Genomic DNA, 22223 nt, shown 5'->3' with positions numbered 1-22223 from the left:
AAGTCCTGAAGATTAGAAAAACATCTCAAACAGGCATCTTCCCAGATGCCTTCAAACAGCTGTTGTAAATCCATTACTAAAGAAACCCAACCTAGACAGTAATGTACTAACCAACTAGACCAACAGTACCCAACAGTCAAGCACTGAAACTGTTCTTACTAAAATAATTAGTGACTTCAAATTAAGTTCCAATGGAAATAAGTTCTCAATTCTTGTCTGAGTGTTGTAGGGCACACTACTTGTGCCACTACTTGTACTTGTTGTCAGACTAAGTGCAGCATTTGATACAACTGACTGTGATATCTTAATCATCTTGAAGGTTGTTTGGTCTTTCTGACTGGGAAGAAGTTCTACATCAGTCGTGGAGATCTGTTTTGGGGTTGCATAAGTGAGCTACCTTGGTCCGTACTATTCTCACTATACATGCTACCACTTCATAGCATAATTCAAAAGCTCGGTGTATGTTTCCATAGTTTTGCTGATGACACACAACTGTGAATTTCTGCTGAATGAAAAGAGACTGCTGTTAGTAACTGTCTTTTAGCAACAAATAAATGGATGAGCAGTAATTTCTAAAAATTAAACAGGGACAAAACTAAAATTCTAGTTGGTTCTAAAACCAAAAGTAAGAAGTAAATTATTAAGTAAAAAATGCTGTTTAATAGTCTGGGAAAATTAACTCCCTGGATTAAAACTGAAGTTACAAATCTTGGTGTTATCCTGTTCAGATCTTAACTAGGTTACTTGCCTCCAAGAACACTGCGATCATATGCTGTTTCCAGCAACAGCTGAAAATAAAATTGGGGATGCAGCCATTGTCAATTATGCCCCACAACTCTGGAACACACTAGTTATAGATCAGTGAAGCCAGCTCACTGTTTGTGCTTTGCCTTGCACTTGTGCATTGCTGCACTTCTTTTAAATGTTGTATTTTACTCGACTTTCTGCATTTTATGGACTATGTATGTTGCTATTTTTAACAATTTTATTACTACTATTCAGTGGGTTTTATTTTCCATCTTATGTTATGCATTCTCTTTATTCAATTTTCATTCTTATTTTTATCCTTATTTTTACTTTTATTTTTAAGTCGGTATTATTCTCTAGCGTATTTGTTAATATGTTTGTATGTTAATTCTATTTTTTTTGTTGTTGTTGTTGAAGTGAAGCACGCGCATGTGATTTCTTTGTTGTAAAGCCGCAATTCTTGTATGTAAGATACTGCATACATAAAGTTTATTATTATCATTACATCCAAAAGATCAGAAGCTCAACTTCACTGTGACATCAATCATCATCAAATTCACATGTGGACACTGAATTCATGACACTATCATTGGTACAATTTTGTGATCAGCTTTATTAGCTAAGTATGTGAATACCACAAGCTCATTGGTTTTGCTGATACTGAGGTTCAAGTGATTGTCATTGCACCATGTGACAAAACTCGCTATCAGTCCTCTGTATTCCTCTGTAACAATACTCTTAAGTGAAGGTACCATGTTTCTCACTTAAAGTTATTCATTGGACTCATACATGTCAATATAGTAAAATGAGCATTTCTTTCTTTCTTTCTTTCTTTCTTTCTTTCTTTCTTTCTTTCTTTCTTTCTTTCTTTCAAATATTGTAAAATGTATTAATCTAGTATTCATCTAATTGTTATTAGTAGGCTCAACCATTTGAATGTAATTTTATGTGTTTTTAAAACCACTCACCTGTACTTCTCCTCTAGAATTTCTGCCATTTGTCCCCCCATCATTGTGCCAGTGTGAATCTTCAAGAGGTAGCACAGGATGTTTCCAGAGAGTTTAATTAGGATTGTTCAAAGGCATCTCCAATATGGCACTTCAGATTTTAGTTACTACTTGAATGCACAGCAAAAGTGGTGAAAGTCTGTCCACTGAGTTTTGAGGTAGACGTTTTTGGTATTTGTGGTGCCCTTATAGGTCAGACTCAAAATGCTTGAGTAGCCCAAGTGTAGATGGAAGATTAGTACCCAGATTTATGTTTAGACAAATCTTTAATTTGAGCCACAGTGGCAGATGTACTGTACATATACAGACAGACCAATATATACTGTATTTGGCAGAGCTAGATAGGTAGATAGGTAGATTAGGCTCTAATGCTGATCTGTTTGTTGGTTGAATTATTACTAATAGAAACTAGCAAAATGGCCATTTGAATGTTTAGAAACAGGGAGTTGGACCGCATTTTAAATCACCCTTTATCACTCGTTCTCCCTCTCCTGCTCATTTCTTATAATAAAAGCGCTGTCATTCAAATATGGAAAGTTTCAACATTGAGTATTTCTTTCCTTGTCATCCTCCAGGTGTTACCTGGACATGGCTAAAGTTTTGGTGTTTCGTCACCTCTTCTGGTTTGTGCTGTCAGTGGTCTTCATCACCGGGGCCACCAGGATCTCTGTGTTTGGATTGGGCTACCTGCTTGCCTGCTTCTTTTTTCTGCTGTTTGGGACCCAGCTATTGGTCAAACCATCCAGGACCCGCCTCGCCCTCTGGGACTGTCTCATTATCTATAACGTGGCAGTCATTATATCGAAAAACATGTTATCAGTAAGTATAGAGCTCTTCATTTGATGCTAGTTTGCAGCTTTTAGGGGCTTCTTGGTTCCTTTAACTTTTTTCTTGGTAGTCAGTAAAACATACTATTAAATGTTTTGTAACATACTACAATTTACAATTAGTCATTTGCCAGATGCTTTTATCCAAAGGGACATACATATGAATTCACACAGCATCAGGGGCAGTTTTAGGGTTCAGTATCGTGCCCACTGATACTTCGGCATGTGGACTGCCAAGGCCAGGGATCGAACAACTGACCTCCTGGTCGGTGGACGACCGCTCTACCTCCTGAGCCGCAGCTGCCCCCACATATGGTGGTAGCTATGGGTAATTATAACATCAGTATGTCTTCTAATGAATTAAATGTTGGGAGGTGAGGAAATTAATTGTGCAAGTACAACAACAAGCAGAAAGCAGTTGGTCTTGGGTGCATGCACTGTGTGGGCATGCATCCAATGTCAGTCCCTTAAAAATTTACTTTTTTTGTTGTTGAACTTCATAAACTGAGAAACATTGTTTATGTACATCAAATTCTTAATTATTCAAGAGTTCTTGAAAAGCCGTGTCATTTAAAAATCTTAATGGTTACAGGTGGATCTATGATCTCTGTCAATTGTGTCATTGTACTCAACTTATTTGCTGAGATCTGGGAACATGATAACAAGGTTAGGCAAGTTTAAAAACACAAGCAGCCATACGATCACTGAGGCTGGAAACAAGCCAACAGTTTGTTTAAACCATTTTATTTTATAGTCAAAGTGAGCACTCATGAAATGCTGCTTTTAATCCCGCATTGAACAAGAAAACTAGGTCAAAGTTAAAGCAGGAAGTGGGTCTGTCTTAATGTAAATATAATTTTTTTCCTATAAATAAATTTGGATTATCAGGGGATTTGTTTCCAATGTAATGTATGTAAAATGTAATGTAAAACTACTTAACATTAATGTTGTGTGTTAAGTGGTTATGGTATAGCTACAGAACTCATGCACAGATTTGCACCCTCTCAAAATGTAACTACAAATTAGGGTTACAGTAACTACAAAGACACCACTGGAGACAACAAGAAATATGATCGGTCAGCATTGTCTGCTTGTGTTTCCTTCAAGATTCTGGTAGAGGGTGGTAGGAGGTGGTAGAAGAGTGAAAAGAGTGAACAGTGAAAATAACATGAAGCACATTGAAGAAAGAATCAGTAATGTTTTTACTACTGCGTTACACAAAGACATCTCAAATGCAACTCTGCACACTTCAGTCCCTATTCCTACTCAGTATGGAGACAAGGTAAACCAAAGCACTGTCACTCATCACAGATGAGGAATATAATCTATATATATAATCCATGCACAATACATCATATTCACTGTATCCATGTAGATGCTGTCAACAGATGAAATCTGATGCTAAACTTTAAATCAAAGCTAGACGTATGCACTACATATAAGAATAAGTAGGAGGTACAAGTATAAACCAGCTTTACTGATGTTGAATAAAAACTATGAAAATAGGACATTTTAATTAAACATATTTATCATTTAAAAACTCTCACACAGATTACATCTTAAAATCTCAGAGCAAATGATAGTATCCTTCAATTAATGTGGAGAATATGTGCTGGTAGGCAGGGTGCAAACCACGGGGAGCAAGGGGGAGCTTGGCTCCCCTTAACGGGACATGATCTCCCATGGAAACATGATTTGCGAAATTTTGGGTGAATATTGTCAATATGCTGTTTTTTTTAAACCATGTGTTTAATTTGGCTATTATTGATGTATAATTCATGCATGGGGTTGATTCACTCTAATAAAGATACCGGCATGCATGCTATTCTTGCAATCACTATCACAGCATGGCGGCGCAGTATCAAATTTCACTCACATTAACAGGTAAATTGAAAGATGATACGTGAACCTCGCATTGGTGTATTTGTACAGAGAAATGACTGTGCTCATCTGTGGTAACTTTATCCAACGTTGTTGATGGGGACTCAATGCCTTGTAGGCAGCCTGATGTTGTCTGCTTTTGATTTGATGCTCCCAGAGTTGTGTGATTATAGGCTGTGTGTGTACTGTGCCCTACTTTAGTTGGCCATATTGTATTAACCTGTGATGTTTTCATATTGTGGAGATTTGATGTGGTTATTAACTGATTATTATATATCAGATGCAGAATCACAGTAAGTCTTCTCCTTAAGGCACGTGCAGATTATTTAAATTACATTATATCAAAAACTAATCCATAATTAATTATATGAAAATCACAGTGACTTGGTTTGATGAACCTATAGAATCATGCCCAAATCCGTATCTCCCCTCAGCTTTGTGGGGCTATGTAATATATGTTTCATCTTAAGTTTTAGCTGTCCGGCCTACAGCTGTATGGTTTGGTTCAGCAGTCTGCTGTTTTCAGAGAAAAAGCTCTAAAAAAATGTAAACTGCCTTCTCAGCACAGCAAACAGACACAGTTACATTTAAATTTACATTTATTTATGACTTAAATTAAAGCATGTCTTCATATATGAAACAAAGTCAAATATTCACTTGTATTTTGAATCTGTCGATGGCAGTATTTGTTTCTTTCACTTGGTAACAACATAATGTCCACTTAATTAAGTGTCAAACAAATGTGGATCTGCGGAGCAAGGAAAATTTCTCACAGGCTGCTGAAATATTTTAAGTCCATCAGCACTTCAAACTGCATTTTCCGCTGTTGAAATAATGGAGAGTTGTACAAACATCTCTGGTGTTATTAGATTATTTTGATACCCCCCCATGGAGTCTGGACAGTGTTGGTGGGGGTGGTGGCTGACAACTGTGCTAACAATGTGGGTTTTTTGCTGTGCTATTGGACAGATACTGTATGTCCAGCTGATGAGAACAGCTGATATCTCAATTAACAGCCCCAGACAACGACAGCCATGAAATGATGCACATACGTTAAAGGAGTGAAAAGCAGGATGGAAAGAGAAATATATCAAGGGATATGGTAATCCATTCAGTTCAATGAAATTTTATTTATATAGTGCCAAATCGCAACAGAAGTCCATAATCTTTATCTACAGAGATCCAACAATTCCCTCATGAGCAAGCACTTTATGACAGTGGTGAGGAAAAACTTCCTTTTAACAAACAGAAACCTCAGGCAGAAGCAGGCTCTGGGTGGGCGGCCATCTGCCTTGACTGCTTGGGTTAGAGAGAGAAGACAGAGAGACAGACAGAGACAGAGAGAGACAGATGAAGAGAGAGACAGAGACAGACAGAAATGCAATCACAGTAACAGTGCCTGTTCTAATAATAGATTCTTAACTATATGTAGTATATATACCATAAGATATACATATATAATATATTTATGTGTGTGATACATGTACATATTGGGAAGAGATAGATAGATAGATCCAGCATATTCCACAAATTTTAAGTAAAAGGCATGCAATAAATAATCTAAAAGCACAGCAAGCAAAGAATTAAAAGTAAAAGGTAAAAAATGTAAAAATGTCCACATGTCCAGTGCAATAGGACTAAAACTACAGATATCCAGTGCAAACAGAATTAAAAGTAAAGATGTCCAGTGCATGCCCCGCAATCGGCTGGCGACCGGTTCAGGGTGTACCCTGCCTCTCACCCGTTGAAGCTGGGATAGGCTCCAACTCCCTCACTATCCCGAAAGGGATAGGCGGTATAGAAAATAGATGGATGGATGGATGGATGTCCAGTGCAAACAGAGTAAAAGTAAAAATGTCCCATGCAACAGAAAGCAAGTTTAAATGTCAAGTGTTTAAATGAGTTTAAATGAGATGTCCAGAGTTTAAATGTCCAGTGCAAACAGAATGCAAGTTAAGCTGCATGTTGAACAGACAGTTGTACAGATTCCATTCAGGACATTGAGGAATGTTGACATCAATGTTTAGCGTTTCCCCCCTGAGTGGAGTTAAAGAGCTGCATGGCATGTGGTAGGAACGACTTCCTCAGTCTGTCAGTGGAGCAGGACAGTGACAGCAGCTGTCGCTGAAGCTGCTCCTCTGCCTGGAGATGACACTGTGCAGTGGATGCAGTTAATTGTCAATGATTGACAGGAGCCTGTTCAACACCCGTTGCTCTGCCAGGCTGTCCAGCTCTGTGCCCGCAACAGAGCCCGCCTTCCAGTTTGTCCAGACATGTAGAATCCCTCTTTTTGATGCTGCCTCTCCAGCACACTGCTGCGTAGAAGAGGGCACTTGCTACCACAGTCTGGTAGAACATCTGCAGCATCTTTTTGCAGATGTTGAAGGATGCCAGCCTTCTGAAGAAGTACAGTCGGCTCTGTCCTCTCCTGCACAGAGCATCTGTGTTAGCAGTCCAGTCCATTTTGTCATCCAGCTGCACTCCCAGGTATTTGTAGGTCCATACAATCTCCACACAGCCTTTGATGGTCACAGGTGCCAGATGAGGCCTGGGCCTGAAGTCCACCACCATCTCCCTGGTCTTGGTGGTGTTGAGGTGCAGGTGGTTCATCGCACCATCAGGTGGATCAGTCTCCTGTACTCCTCCTCCTGTCCTTTCCTGATACAGCCCACGATAGCAGTATTGTCTGCGAATTTTGCATGTGGCAGGACAGCATGAGTTGTATTGGAAGTCAGATGTGTACAGGGTGAACAGGACTGGAGAAAGCACGGTCCCCTGCGGTGCTCCTGTGCTGCAAACCATGGTGTCAGACCTGCAGTCCCCCAGTCTCACATACTGAGGTCTGCTTGTCAGATAGTCTGTAATCCAGACCACCAGGTGTGAGCCTACTCCCATCTCTGTCAGTTTCTCTCTGAGGAGTAGATGCTGGATGGTGTTGAAGGTGCTGGAGAAGTCCAAAAATGTAATCCTCACTGCACCGCTGCCCCTGTCCAGGTGAGAGAGGGATCGGTGTAGCAAGTTGACAATGGTGTCGTCCACTCCCACCTTCTCCTGGTAAGCAAACTGCAAAGCGCCAAGGGTGTGGAGCACCTGTGGCCTCAGGCAGTGTAGCAGCAGCCGCTCCATGGTCTTCATCATGTGTGATGTCAGGGCAACTGGCCTGAAGTCATTCAGCTGCTCAGGTTTTGGTCTCTTTGGGACTGGGATGATGCAGGATGTTTTCCACAGCTGAGGGACCCTCCCTTGCTCCAGGCTCAGGTTAAAGATGCGCTGTAGGGGTCTCCCAGCTCCAACACGCAGGCCTTCAGCAGTCGAGGGGATACTCCATCTGGACCCGCTGCCTTGCTGGGTTGAAGCCTCCTCAGCTCTCCGCACACCTGGGCTGCTGTAATCTTGGGTGGGGGGATGGTCTCCTCTGTACTGGTGTCTAGAGGGAGAGAGAGAACAGAGGGTGGGGAGGGGTGTGCAGTACTACTGTGAGGTGCGAATGAGTTGGGGTGTTCAAACCTGTTAAAGAAGTTGTTCAGCTGGTTCCCTCTCTCCACATCTCCTTCGAAGGTGGCACCCCGCTTCGAGCTGCAGCCGGTGATGATCTTCATCCCATCCCACACCTCCCTCATGCTATTGTTCTGCAACTTCTGCTCCAGTTTCCTTCCGTACTGCTCCTTCACCTCCTTGAGCTGGACTCTGAGTTCCCTCTGCACACGCTTAAGCTCCTGTTTACCACCGTCCTTGAAAGCCCTCTTCTTCTGATTAAGAAGGCCCTTGATGTCACTTGTGATCCATGGATTGTTGTTATCATAGCAGCGTACAGTCCTTAAGGGAACAACGTCCATATAGAAGTTGATGTACTCAGTCGTGCAGTTCACAGCTCCCTCAATGTCCTAATATATAGTATATTTGCATAATAAAGCACTATGGATGTAATAATGATGGAAGTATGGATGGAAGTATGGCTAATAGTAGCAACAGCTCCAGTGGATGTCAGGCAAGGCCATGGCAGGAGTGGTAGCTATAATCCACAATCTTGGTTCAGACAGCATGGGAACCTGCGAGCCGACAAAGCACAAACGAGTTAAGTTAGAAGCATGCCTTGGTAGGACATGAAAGTGTGCAGATGGAGAGGGAGAGAAGAACAGAGGAGCTCAGTGTATCATTAGTTGTCCCCCGACATAGCATAACTAAGGGCTGGTGCAGGGCAAACCTGAGCCAGCCCTAACTATAAGCTTTATCAAAAAGGGAAGTTTTAAGCCGGGCTGCACAGTGGCGCAGCAGGTAGTGCGCGTGCCTCACAGCAAGAAGGTCGCCGGTTCGATTCCCGGGTCAGGCCTTTCTGTGTGAAGTTTGCATGTTCTTCCCGTGCATGCGTGGGTTCTCTCTGGGCACTCCGGCTTCCTCCCACAGACCAAAAACATGCTCATTAGGTTAATTGGTGACTGTAAAATTGCCCCTAGGTGTGAGTGTGAGCGTGAATGGTTGTATGTCTGTATATGTTGCCCTGTGATTGACTGGCGACCGGTCCAGGGTATACCCCGCCTCCTGCCTGTTGACAGCCGAGATAGGCTCTGGCCCCCCCACAACCCCGAAAGGGATAAGAGGCATAGAAAATGGATGGATGGATGGAAAGTTTTAAGCCTACTCTTAAATGTAGAGACTGTGTCTCCTACAAAGACTGGGAGACAGTTCCAAGGTTCTGGCTTCTATTCTGCTTTTGGAAACTTTAGGAACCATAAGAAAGCCTGCATTCTGGGTGCACAGTGTTCTAGTGGAATAATAAGGTACTGTGAGCTCTTTAAGATGAAATGGTGCCTGACCATTTATGGCTTTGTTAGTAAGGAGAAGGATTTGAAATTTTATTCTAAATTTTACAGGGACCTAGTACAGAGTGGCTAATATAGGAGAAATATGATCTCTCTTCCTCCTGTCAGAACACGTGCTGCAGCATTCTGGAGCAACAGGAGAATATTTAGCAATGAATTTGGGCAGCCTGATAGTAAGGAATTGCAATAATCCAACCCGGAATCCTTAGGATTATGGAATGCCATCATTAAAGAAATTAAAGATAAATCTCCACACATGCATACAGGTATAAAAGCACTGTCTTGACCTAGAAAACACTGAATTGTCTATTTCTGTGTTTGTGTGTTTGTTTTTCAGATCCTGGCATGTGTGTTTGTATTTGAGATGCAGAAGGGCTTTTGTTGGGTGATTCAGCTCTTTAGCCTGGTTTGCACAGTCAAAGGATACTATGACCGTAAGTGCTTAAATAAAGATAATAATATACCATGACAATGGTGATGTATACTTTAGGGTTAGTATCTATATAATTTAATCACAAATTACTTGGTTTCATTTAGTTTTTTTCTGTTTATGTTGGTATTAAACCACACAAGAAATACAAATGCCAAAATTAGCCTTTTTGGCTGTTTTATCAATAATATGATTATGGTTGTGTTCTACAGAATGCCTTTTTAATCTTGGTATATGTTTTGTTTGTCCTGACAGCAAAAGGAGTGAGTAACAAGACCTGTAGCCTCCCAGTAGAAGAAGCTGGGATCATCTGGGACAGTATCTGCTTTCTCTGCCTGTTGCTGCAGAGGAGGGTCTTCCTCAGTTTCTACTTCCTGCATGTGGTGGCAGAGCTGCAAGCTTCTGCCAAACAGGCCTCAAGGTATAGTACAATGGACAGATTGCTGACTGAATGAAAGAGGTAATGCAGTGGTTTGAATGCTGGGGGTCGCCAGGTTATTAAAGTCTAAGAAAAACAATATATCTCTGTTACAGATAATTACATTTATGAAATAAAAAGAAAACTTACAAAAATCAATCTGAGAAAGAACTTAATTTTAATGTGTGACAAACCAAAAAGTTTATGATAAATGAGTAACAGTTTCTTTGAGCATTCAAGTTTATTCTTGAACTTCAGGGACAGTATATATAAGAAAATATTCTATCCTCAGAGATCCACCCACTAGCTTTTTAGGGCATTCAACCACATGCCACTATCTTCTTCATCAAATGGAGTTTGTTCAAAGTTAAACAACTTTGAATCACAGTAGATTTAATGTGGCTATTGACACTGATCAACAGTAAAAGACCCTTAAATGTGAAAATGAAAGCAGATCTCTCCAAAGTAATCTTAATTACAAATATTGAATACAAAATACATGTTTGCAGAAGTCACATAGGTAGTTAAATACCACATTAAATCTTTGATTCAATTCAAGACAAGATAAAACTTGAAAATTTCTAATGGGCAGGAAGATGACAGTATCCTAATGATACTATCACTGTATGTGCTTTGTGCTCGATTCAAGTCACTTTCATCATGAACAAGAAATGCCAACAGTTTACAGTGTGCTGTCACCATGAGGATCTTTGACATATTAGCCTCAGTGAAAACCACATTTGGTCATTAGCCCCTGTCAGATTATGTATTCAATGAAGATATAAACATTCAAAATGCTCTAACATTTCAACAGATTTTGAATACAGATACAGAAGTGGTGGTAGATCCCAAATGTAGAGATTCCTACAAGGAATTCGACACATTTTCTTTTTAATTGAAACAAAGCTGCAGTGGATATTGGCTGCCCGGTTACTTGCTGGTGGCAGCTATCTTCCTGACAAATGCAATGACAGCTGTTTTTTTTTTCCTTCCAGGGGTTTTGAGCTCTTTAGAGCCAGTATTGTGAAGAACATTAACTTCCACCAACAAGCTGAGATGAAATCTCTGTCACAGCTCAAGAGATCGTAAGTGTTCACAGTACAATAAGTGTCATGAGGTCATGAGGTCAAATTTTTAATTTGTCCAATACTTTGAGTCCTGACAAAACACCTGCATGACATTCAACCTCAGCAGTGCATTGTGTTTAGTGCTAATTGGCAAATATGAGCATTCTAAGACGGTGAACATGGTAAACATTACACCTAATTAGTATCACTATGTTATCATCATTATTGTGAGCATGAGATTATGCTGTCATTAGCATTTAGCTCAAAGCAATGTTGTGTACAGCCTCACAAACCCTTTAACATGACTATTAGTCTTATGAACTGGAGTCTGACTGATATATTTCCAGGCCAATATGGGCTTATATGTGTTTATCACAGATACACTATATGGCCAAACACATAAGAACACCTGAACATTCTCCCCATACGTGAAGATGTGATTCCAACATCATTGTCATTAATGTTGTGCTATAGCAGCCTCCATTCATCAGGTTTTTTTACCAGATGTTGAACCAGGCTGCAGTGATTAAGATAACACTTAATTAATCTTCAAAAGGGGAAATTTGGCTGTTGCAGGCAGCAGCAGTAGTATCAAAAAGTATAAAAAGACATAGTAAGGTATAAAATACAAAATAGGAAAAAATAAATAATAATCAAAACTCTTTATAGGTTCAATTTATAAAGAGTTTTGATTATTGGATCTTTAAGCAGAATTCATCCTATTGGGTGTACCTATGTGTTTCAGGGAGGAAGAAAAAAGAAAGAATAGAGATGAGAAATGATGGATCAGATGCTGACTCTTCCAAGAGCAGTATTCAATAAATTGTGAACTGACCCAGTCCAAAAGGATGAATGTAGCCAAACTCCTGAATGAACTTCAAGATAAAAATAGCAGCTCAGAAACTGAAAACTTAACAGGGATGATGACATACGAATGAGGGAGAGGGCTACATACACTCTGTCTTAAAAAAAAAACTTGCGTCTACAGGTATTATGAACTAACTAGAATACAAACTAACCTGGCCATAGAACATTAGCCAAAAATATGTTATTGACGTTTTATCATTGTCAGATTTACCAAGGGGTTGGGTTGCTTTCCTCATTACAAGTGTTCTGAAAGCAGTCCAACTTACCGCAGGTTTTACTGTATGTCGCTGTGCAATGTCGCCACCACCACCACCACTGTCATGGGCCACAGGAGCTGATGAAGGCCCTGCCGTGGCAAACATAGCAGAAATTTTTGTGCATTTTGCAGCGCTGGCTTGAAGAGCCAGCTTCTTTTCTCTCACAGTTTCTCTGCACCACCTAAACACATTAAGAAGGCAAGAAATTCTGGAATTAACTCTTGACAAGGCACACCTGCTAATTGGAAACCATTCCAGGTGACTACCCATGAAGCTGATTGAGCAAATGCCAAGAGTGTGCAAAGCTGTCCTCATAGCAAATGGTGGGCAACTGTTACGTGTGTGTGTGTGTGTGTGTGTGTGTGTGTGTGTGTGTGTGTGTGTGTGTGTGTGTGTGTGTGTGTCTGCCTCCCTCCCACTCCCTCTGCCCTCCCTCTACCTGCTACACACCTGTGTAGCATCACGATCTGGACTGGAGAGCGGAGGAGGTGATGAATATGTTCTAACACACAAAGACTCCTTTGATAAACCTCATTTGCCCACTGACCGTGTTGCTCCTGTAGCCAAGCCTGTTACTTTCCCAGTAAAAGCAAACTTCTCTGGTGAGATGAAGTCCTTTGGCAAGCATACAGACGCGAGAGAAAAAACAGTTTGTTTTTACTGCATGAAGTGTGGTCACACCATAAAGAACTGTTTTGGGCAACGATTTGGCCGGGGGCAAGGTGCTACTGAATCCTGAGGTAACTGCTGTTCCTCTGTCTGAACATCCAGACAACCTAGAGATGAAAATCCCAGAGGTGTTTTCAGTCTGTGCCATGACTCGTGCTATGTCGAAACGGCAGGGGGCATCTGAGGAGGCGAGCGAGGTCGAGTTGGCCGACACTTTTCTGGCTGCTCCTGACTGACAGGTCTTCAGCTGTGGTCCCTCCTCTTGTGGAGGGCCCTGGTTCTAAAGTATGCATGTCCCGAGACCAGCTTGTGGTTGAGCAAAATCATGATGTGTCACTGACTCCTTGTTTTGATGAGGTTTCTCCATTAGATGAAGTTAAGAACATGTCAATTGGGTTTTTTCTGAAGTACGGAGTACTCATGCGCAAATGGACGCCACCGCAAGTGTCTGCGCAGGATGATTGGGGTGTTTTGACATGAATTGTTGTCCCAAAAACACACTGGCACGAAATCCTGAAGTTAGCACATACACTTGCTGGTCATTTAGGAATTAATAAAACTTACGATTGAGTTCTGCTGTGTTTTTTCTGGCCAGGCTTAAAACAGAATGTGTGGAAATATTGTAAGACCTGTCATATTTGTCAAGTTTCAGGCAAACCGAACCAGACAGTTCCACCATTTCCTCTTTATCCAATCCCAGCAGTTGCTGAGCCATTTGGCGAACCACAAAATTTGTTAGATTATGTTAGTAACTTCCGTTTCAAGCTTCACCGCGCCAGTGAACTGGCAAGGCAAAACCTGTCTGTTGTGCAAACAAAGATGAAGAGATGGTTTGATAAACACGCTGAAACTAGATCTTTTAGCCCAGGTGATCAGGTGCTGGTGCTGTTGCCCATTCCCGGCTCAGCTTTGCAGGCACGTTACAGTGGTCCCTATGTGGTTCAAGAGCAAGTAAATGATAGGGACTACATAGTTGCTACTCTGGACGGCTGCCGACGGAGTAGATTGTCCATCCATCCATCCATCCATTTTCTCCCGCTTATCCAGGGCCAGGTCGCGGGGGGAGCAGTCTGAGCAGGGAGGCCCAGACTTCCCTCTCCCCGGACACTTCCCCCAGCTCTTCCGGGGGGATCCCGAGGCATTCCCAGGCCAGCAGAGTGACATAGTCACCCCAGCATGTCCTGGGTCTTCCCCGGGGCCTCCTCCCCGTGGGACATGCCTGGAACACCTCCCTAGGGAGGCGTCCAGGGGGCATCCGATAGAGATGCCTGAGCCACCTCAGCTGACTCCTCTCGATGTGGAGGAGCGGCAACTCTACTCTGAGCTCCTCCCAGGTGACAGAGCTCCTCACCCTATCTCTAAGGGAGCGCCCCGCCACCCTGCGGAGGAAACTCATTTCAGCCGCTTGTATCCGGGACCTCATTCTTTCGGTCATGACCCAAAGTTCATGACCATAGGTGAGGGTAGGAACGTAGATTGACCGGTAAATCGAGAGCTTCGCCTTTCGGCTCAGCTCCTTCTTTACCACGACAGACCAGTACAGCGACTGCATTACTGCAGCTGCTGCACCAATCTGCCTGTCAATCTCACGCTCCATCCTTTCCTCACTCATGAACAGGATCCAAAGATACTTAAACTCCTCCACTTGAGGCAGGAACTCTCCCCCAACTTGAAGGGAGCAAGCCACCTTTTTCCGGTCGAGAACCATGGCCTCGGACTTGGAGGTGCTGACTCTCATCCCAGCTGCTTCACATTCGGCTGCGAACCGCTCCAGTGCATGTTGAAAGTCCTGGCTCGAGGGAGCCAACAAGACAACATCATCCGCAAAAAGCAGAGACGAAATCTGCCGGCTCCCGAACCGAACCCCCTCCAGCCCCTGGCTGCGCCTAGAAATTCTGTCCATAAAAATGATGAACAGAACCGGTGACAAAGGGCAGCCCTGCCAGAGTCCAACATGCTTTGCCATCGAGGAGCTTGCGAACTACCTCAGTGACTTCAGCCCCGGTGATGGATGAATCGACCTCCAAGTCCCCAGTCTCTGCTTCCTCTACGAAAGACATGGCAGTGGGATTGAGGAGATCCTCGAAGTATTCCTTCCACCAGCCTCTCTCAAGGAGTTGGGTTCCAGAGCCCAGACTGTGCGTGGAGGTGAGCCCGACTATCTCTAGCCGGTACCGCTCAACCTCCCGCACTAGCTCAGGCTCTTTCCCCCACAGTGAGGTGACATTCCATGTCCCCATAGCCAGAGTCGTTGTCCAGGGTTTGGGTCGTCGGTGGGTCGTCATGAGAAAACCAGCAATAAGTTGGCCCGTCACGAGAAAACCAGCAACAAGTTGGCCTGGCGCAAGTTCTGTAAACAAAGAAAAATAGATTTTTTTATTTATTTTTTTTTAAATTAGAGATTTTCAGGTTTTTTTTGCAGAATATTTATTTCTTTTCCACTTTAGTTTTTATTATTGTTTTCATTTAACAAATAAACAACACTAAAATAAAATGAAAAACAATAATCCTGGAAAAGGAAAAAAAAAAAGAAAAGAAAAACAGAGGGAGTTTCAGTCTTCATTTTCCAGATCCTCGTGTCTATCGTTGGTTGAGTTCTTATATATAGTCCATTTTTTCCATTTTTGTTCTCCCTGCACCGCTTGTAACCTTATACGGAATGTCATCTTCTCCGTTATATAGATTTCCTCTACAATTGCCATCCATTGATCCTGGTTGGGGAATATTTAAGTTGAAATCTTAAAGAAGCCACTCCATGTTTCAAATAACAGTATTCGGGGCCTTAAAACCATAAACTTTGTATTTGAATTTGGCTTGTTTCAGAGGAAATTCTTGGTCCTAGTTAGGGGTGTGGCAATTCAACAGTAAATTAGCATACTGTCTTTCTTTGGCTATTCGCGGTGATTCACGTGCTTCTGTTCTTTTTTCGGCCAATCAGCTGCACGCCTTATTCACTTGTTGCACTGCGCTAAGAGACGCTATCCTGGTATGCAACATTTCGATTTCCTGTTTCATTGGGAAGATCCGTGGTAAAACCCAGAGCGGACTTTTGAATGTACTTTTCGTTGATAAGGAAAACACTGGATTGAACTGAACTGTGGGGAAAACTGGGGTGGACTGTCACTTGGGATTGCACTGAATTCTATTGTCACACACATACATGCATGTATATTGCTCACTGGTTGATTAATACACTGTTGAATGTTAAGTTAATGTTCATTCAGAGTCACATACAGGGATTATAAAGTGTTTTTTCATACTAGATGCTATGGCTATACCTTACATTGTTTTTGGCTAGCTCAATATTGTTGTTTTAAAATGCAAATGATATGCACATCAAAACTTATGTTAGATCAGATGATCATATTATAAGTTGTAATGGGAGTTTTAGATATGGTAATGTAAGCATCTGCTATTAATTTAACACATTAACACACCAACGAACCTGATGATGTGCTTGAACAATGTGTGAATAACACACCCACGGGTGAATAACACACCTTTGGGACCATGAATAAAGTATTGATTGTGATGCTAATGTGTCTGTTAGCATCACCCATGATCTGAAACAAGGGTTTTCTTTGTTTTCCTTTTTCAGCATTGGCAAAAACACTCTGACTGACATAATCAAACACAGACTGATCCTTCCCACTGCACCACAGAGTGACAGAATTTAATATTAAAAATAAGTATCTACATTTGCTCCTAACTCTATATTGCCTTTCTTGTTTTCATTTTTATTCAGGGGCTTTTTGTAACAGAAGAATTTTCATTTCCATTTGATAACCATTGTTCAAACTACTACAAGAGACAATAGGGGGTTGCACTTATGTAAATGAGATGCAATGAGCAGCACTGTGTTACCTGGCTCCCCTAGGTGAGAATCTTTTCGGCTGGATTTCGCACTAAACTAGTTCGAGAAGTGTCTACATTCAAATGGCCACATTTTCTTCAAATATTATATATTTTATTATATCAGATTTCCATGTGTTAGACATCATTGGAAAGCTTAGAAACTACACTTTCAGAATCTGTAAATAACTCAAAATGCCCCCGGGAGACTAGTTGCTGGTTTTCTCGTGGCTGGTCACATTTGAGTAGGGAGGCTGCCTCTTCATTTTCAGGGGGTGGAGATGGCAAGACTGTGTTGGTGCTGTCCAGTGCTTAATGTGGCAATGAAACCCAGGTAGCAGTGGCGCTGTTCAGTGCTGAACCTTCAGGAACACTGGCAGTATCAGCTTGATTTGTTAAAAAGGTATTGGCAGGTGACGTGGCTCCTCGAGCGAGGGAAATCTCTGTGTTTGTGACTCCTGATGCCTTCCTGCAATATACTGTTATGCCGTACATAATGCACCAGCTGTGTTTCAGCGTCTGGTAAATACGGTTCTGTCGGGCTTTGAGGCCTATTTAGATGACATCGTGGTCTACTCGAGTTTGTGGGATGAGCATATTCAACAGCTCCAGGCTGGGCAAAGTTGTGGGTCGTGGGCAAGTCAAGGGGCTGTTAAAATAATGCGCGCATGTTGTTTGCGGCGCTTCCCCCATGTGTGTGTTTAGGGTGGGCATGTGTGTGTGTGTGTGTGTGTGTGTGTGTGTGTGTGTGTGTGTGTGTGTGTGTGTGTGTGTGTGAGTCTGCCGTCCTCCCACTCCCTCTCAGCTCTGCCCTCCCTCTACCTGCTACCACGATCCAGCCTGGAGAGCGGAGGAGGTGATAAACTGGGCAGAGTGCGGAGAGTGGGAGGGCAGAGACATGGCAGACACATGGCAGACACATGGCAGCTTGACATAGTGGTGAGAAGTTCCCTCTTTTCCCTCCATCGGGTTCTTTTTCCCCAAGCAGATTTTCCTCCATGCACGTTTAGGTGCTGGAGGTTTGTTGTGTTAGTTTGGGCTGGAGATTACTGGTGATTCAGTCTTTTGGTTTAGGTTTAGTTTTTTCCTTCTTAGGTAGTTTAGAGGGAGATGTTGGGGGCGATGACCCATTGCGTGGTTGGTCCTGTGCCTTTCCTTCTTTTGTTCACTTTGGCCGTGGTCTCCAGCCCCCTTTTGTTTCTTCTTTCACTGTGGTTTTTGTTTCCCCTTTATTATTATTACTGTTTGACATGGGGATCAATAAAGCTTGTGGTTTTGTTTCACACCTCTCTTGAGTGTCGTCCGTTTTATTATATGTTGCGGCGTCATGCCCTGAGCCTTGGTTTCTTTCCTTCATCGTGAAGCCATAACACCAAGTATGATTTTACACATACCAGGAATTTGTTTTGGTGAAGTTGGTGCATGACAATGTTCTAAAAATAAGCTATTAAAAAATAAAAAATATATAAATATATATACACAGTGTGAGTGCGTGAAAAGTGTTGGGGGGGGGGGGGTTCCAGGCCTTGTTGGTAAGGCTGACAGCAGATGGGAAAAAACTGTTCTTGTGGCGTGAGGTTTTGGTCCTGATGGACCACAGCTTCCTGCTGAGGGGAGTGTCTCGGAGAGTTTGTGTCCGGTGTGGGAGGGATCAGCCACAATCTTTCCTGCACGCCTCAGGGTCCTGGACGTGTACAGGTCCTGAAGAGACAGGAGGTAGCAGTCAATCACCTTTTCTGCAGACTGAATGACATGCTGCAGTCTGTCCTTGTCCTTAGCGGTGGCAGCAGCATATCAGATGGTGATGGAGGAGGTGAGAATGGACTCAATGATGGCTGTGTAGAAGTGCACCATCATTGTCTTTGGCAGATTGAATTTCTACAGCTGCCGCAAGAAGTACATCCTCTGCTGTGCTTTCTTGATGAGGGAGCTGATGTTCGGCTCCCGCTTGAGGTCCTGGGAGATGATAGATCCCAGGAAGTGGAAAGACTCCACAGTGTCCTTAGTGGAGTCACACAGGGTGATGGGGCAGGTGAGGCTGAGATCTTCCTGTAGTCCACAACCATCTCCACTGTCTTTAGAGTGTTGAGCTTTAGGTTGTTATGGTTGCACCAGGTCACCAGATGGTCAACCTCCCACCTGTAGGCAGACTCATCACAATCAGAGATTAGTCCAATGAGGGTGGTGTCGTCCGCAAACTTCAGGGGCTTGATGGACTGGTGACTGGAGATGCAGCAGTTCGTATACAGGAAGAAGAGCAGAGTGGTGTGTTTAACAGTTTTTTGTTTACTGTATAATTCCATATGTGCTCCTTCATATTTTGGATGCCTTTAATATTAATCTACAATGAAGAAAATAAAAAAAAATAAAGAACCACTGAACGAGAAGGTGTGTGCAAACTTTTGACTGTATATATATATATATATATATAACCATGTGCCATTTTTCTGTTTCCTATCCCTCCTTTTCTTGTCCTCTTCTCTTAGGATGCAGAGAATTCGCTCCAAGCAGCAGAAGTACAAAGATGGACACAAAACAACTGAAGATTCCGACATGAGTCAGACTATTGGTAGGACTTGCTGGTTTACTGTTTAATTGGAAAAATATTCAGTAAGTTAGAAATCTAAAATAATAAGTAAACATGTGTTCTAACCATGCCATGTCCCTCTGGGCTTCTCAGGAACATACATGTCAACATGTTTTTAGCTGCAGATGCAGCACCCCTGCAGTAATGCAGGGTCATTTTGAAAACATTAAACCTAGCAGTGAAGTGCATCATTTGCATCAAGTTTGAATTTATTGTCTTCTTTGTTGGTCCACTGACTATGGGGCATAAGAATGGTCAGTCAGTTGGTCTGTCTAAAAGGTTTCAGAGGGAAAACTGTATTTTTATGGCTGTAGATATTTTGCAGTTCTATTTCATTCTTCCTGAGGCAGTGCTCAACACATCTGGATGTCGCAGGTCAAGTATTTAACATCAACAAAGTCACATGTGACCAGGGATGACGTGGAGCATAACATATATAATCCTATGTCATACACTACCGCTCAAAAGTTTGGGATCACTTGGAAATTTTCTTGTTTTCCATGGAAACATACATGAGATTAGTCTGAATAGGAAATATAACAAATGAATAGGACATGATGACATTGTCAGAGTTAGAAATAATGATTTTAATGGAAATGATGAATGTGTACTTCAGACTTTGCTTTCATCAAAAAAAAACACCTTTTGCAGCAATTACAGCCTGGCAGACCTTAGGCATTCTAGCTGTCAATTTTTCAAGGTAATCTGATGAGATTTCTCCCACAAGATGGATTGGCTTGATGGGGTCTTCATCCGTACCTTACGGTCAAGCTGCTCCCGCAACAGCTCAATAGGGTTCAGATCTGGAGACTGTGCTGGCCACTCCATTACAGTCAGAATTCTGGCTGACTGCTTATTCTTTAAATATTGCTGACACATTTTGGAGATGTGTTTTGGGTCATTATCCTGTTGTAGGATGAAATTGGCCCCAATCAAGTGCTGTCCACAGGGTATGGCATGGCTTTGCAAAATCTTGTGATAGCTTTCCTTCCTCAAGGTCCCTTCCACCCTGTACAAATCTCCTATTTTACCACCTCCAAAGCACCCCCAGACCATCACACTGCCTCCACCATGCTTGACCGATGGTATTAAGCACTGTTCTTGCATCTTTTCATTTGTTCTGCTTCTCACAAATGTTCTTCTGTTTGATCCAAAGACCACAAACTTGGACTCATCTGTCCACAACACCTTCTTCCACTCTTCCAGTGTCCAATGCCTGTGCTCTTTTGCCCATCTCAGTCAGTCTGAGATATGGCTTTTTCTTGGCAATCCTGCCATGAAGTCCAGCATCCTGAAGTCGCCGCTTCACTGTTGATACTGACACTGGTGTTTGACGGGTACTATTTAGTGCAGCTGCCTGTTGACGACCTGTGAGGCGTCTTTGTCTTAAACTACACACTCTCAGATATTTGTCTTCTTGCACAGTTGTGCATCGGGGCCTCCCACTCCTTTTTCTGTCCTTGTTAGACCCAGTTTGTGCTGCTCTCTGAAGGGAGTAGTTAACAGCATGGTAAGAGATTTTAAGTTTTTTTGCAATTTCTCGCATTGAATAGCCTTCCTTTCTAAGCACAACAATAGACTGACGGGTCTCTAAAGGAAGTTCTTTCTTCCTAGCAATTTCGAGCCTGTAAACAAACAAACAAACAACTGCTGATGCTTCAGACAATAAACTAACCTACAGAATGCCATGCTCCCTTTTGTGCTCCCAGTTCAACGGTTTTCAGCTGTGCAACACAATTGCAAAAGGGTTTTCTAATAATCAATTAGCCTTATAAAATGATTAACTTGGATTAGCAGCCATACCAGGAGATTGATGGTGACAACTGACAGTTGTTGATAGTAGGCCTCTATGCAAAAATATAGATCATTTTTTGAAAATCATCTGATTAATTTTAATTGTTTGTGAAATGGATAAAAATGTTTGTGAAATGGAAAAAATTGTTTGTGAAATGCATGAAAATGTGTTTTTCTTTGGAAAACAAAGAGATTTGCAAGTGATCCCAAACTTTTGAGCGGTAACGTATTCCTTACAGTTTATCGCAGGAAACCATGGATATAGATTTTATCGATTAAACAGAATAGCTGACTTACTTTTCGCTTCGCTTTTGCTTTAATTGAGCTCTCTGAACTCCTAATTAGCTGACCAGTGATGTTGCCAGTGCTCTCACCAACTAATGTCACGAATAGGCTTTTGCTGGCTCTGGAGCTGGGCTGGTGTCTTCTTTTGTTTACTTCAAACTGAATGGGCTTTGACAGGTACCTCTCCTTGGGTGTCTTGAATTTATGATGTGAATTTATTGTTGCTGTGTAAGTGCTTATGCTTGCAGTGATTGCCAAGCTTGTTTTCAGCTTAGTCGATTCTGGCTGTGGTAGACAACATACTGTAGTTAGAGTTACTTTATTGCTTCATGAAGAGTGCTCATTCGAGCTTGTACTTTCTTAATTTAGATAAGGGAGCGTCGGCTCCCCAATAAATGGTTTTCGTTTGTGGGTTGTACTTCTTTTGTTTCATTTCATTTCATTTATTTGTTTCACACATGTATAAATACAAAGAAAAAAGAAACATAAGAAACATCCATCCATCCATTTTCTATGCTGCTTATCCCTTTCGGGGTCGCGGGGGGGCCGGAGCCTATCTCGGCTGTCAGCGGGCGGGAGGCGGGGTACACCCTGGACCGGTCGCCAGCCGATCACAGGGCACATACACACACCATTCACACTCACACTCACACCTAGGGGCAATTTAGAGTCACCAATCAACCTAATGAGCATGTTTTTGGTCTGTGGGAGGAAG

At 42.3% G+C, this 22223-nt stretch overlaps 1 protein-coding gene across 1 annotated transcript in view; it reads left to right on the top strand.

Moving 5' to 3' along the window:
• Window positions 1-22223, top strand: part of piezo1 (piezo type mechanosensitive ion channel component 1 (Er blood group)) — a 308724-nt gene that overhangs the window by 194109 nt on the left and 92392 nt on the right. The window contains exons 25-29 of the mRNA XM_070977141.1: window positions 2330-2573; window positions 9620-9716; window positions 9968-10133; window positions 11126-11215; window positions 19329-19411. Coding sequence (XP_070833242.1) covers window positions 2330-2573; window positions 9620-9716; window positions 9968-10133; window positions 11126-11215; window positions 19329-19411 — 680 coding nt within the window. The remainder of the gene's footprint in view (window positions 1-2329; window positions 2574-9619; window positions 9717-9967; window positions 10134-11125; window positions 11216-19328; window positions 19412-22223) is intronic.

The sequence above is a fragment of the Chaetodon trifascialis genome, chromosome 13 (genome assembly GCF_039877785.1).
Source record: "Chaetodon trifascialis isolate fChaTrf1 chromosome 13, fChaTrf1.hap1, whole genome shotgun sequence".
NCBI lineage: Eukaryota > Metazoa > Chordata > Actinopteri > Chaetodontiformes > Chaetodontidae > Chaetodon > Chaetodon trifascialis.
The sequence above is the reverse complement of the archived record's forward strand: the minus strand, read 5'-3'. Positions and strand labels throughout refer to the sequence as shown.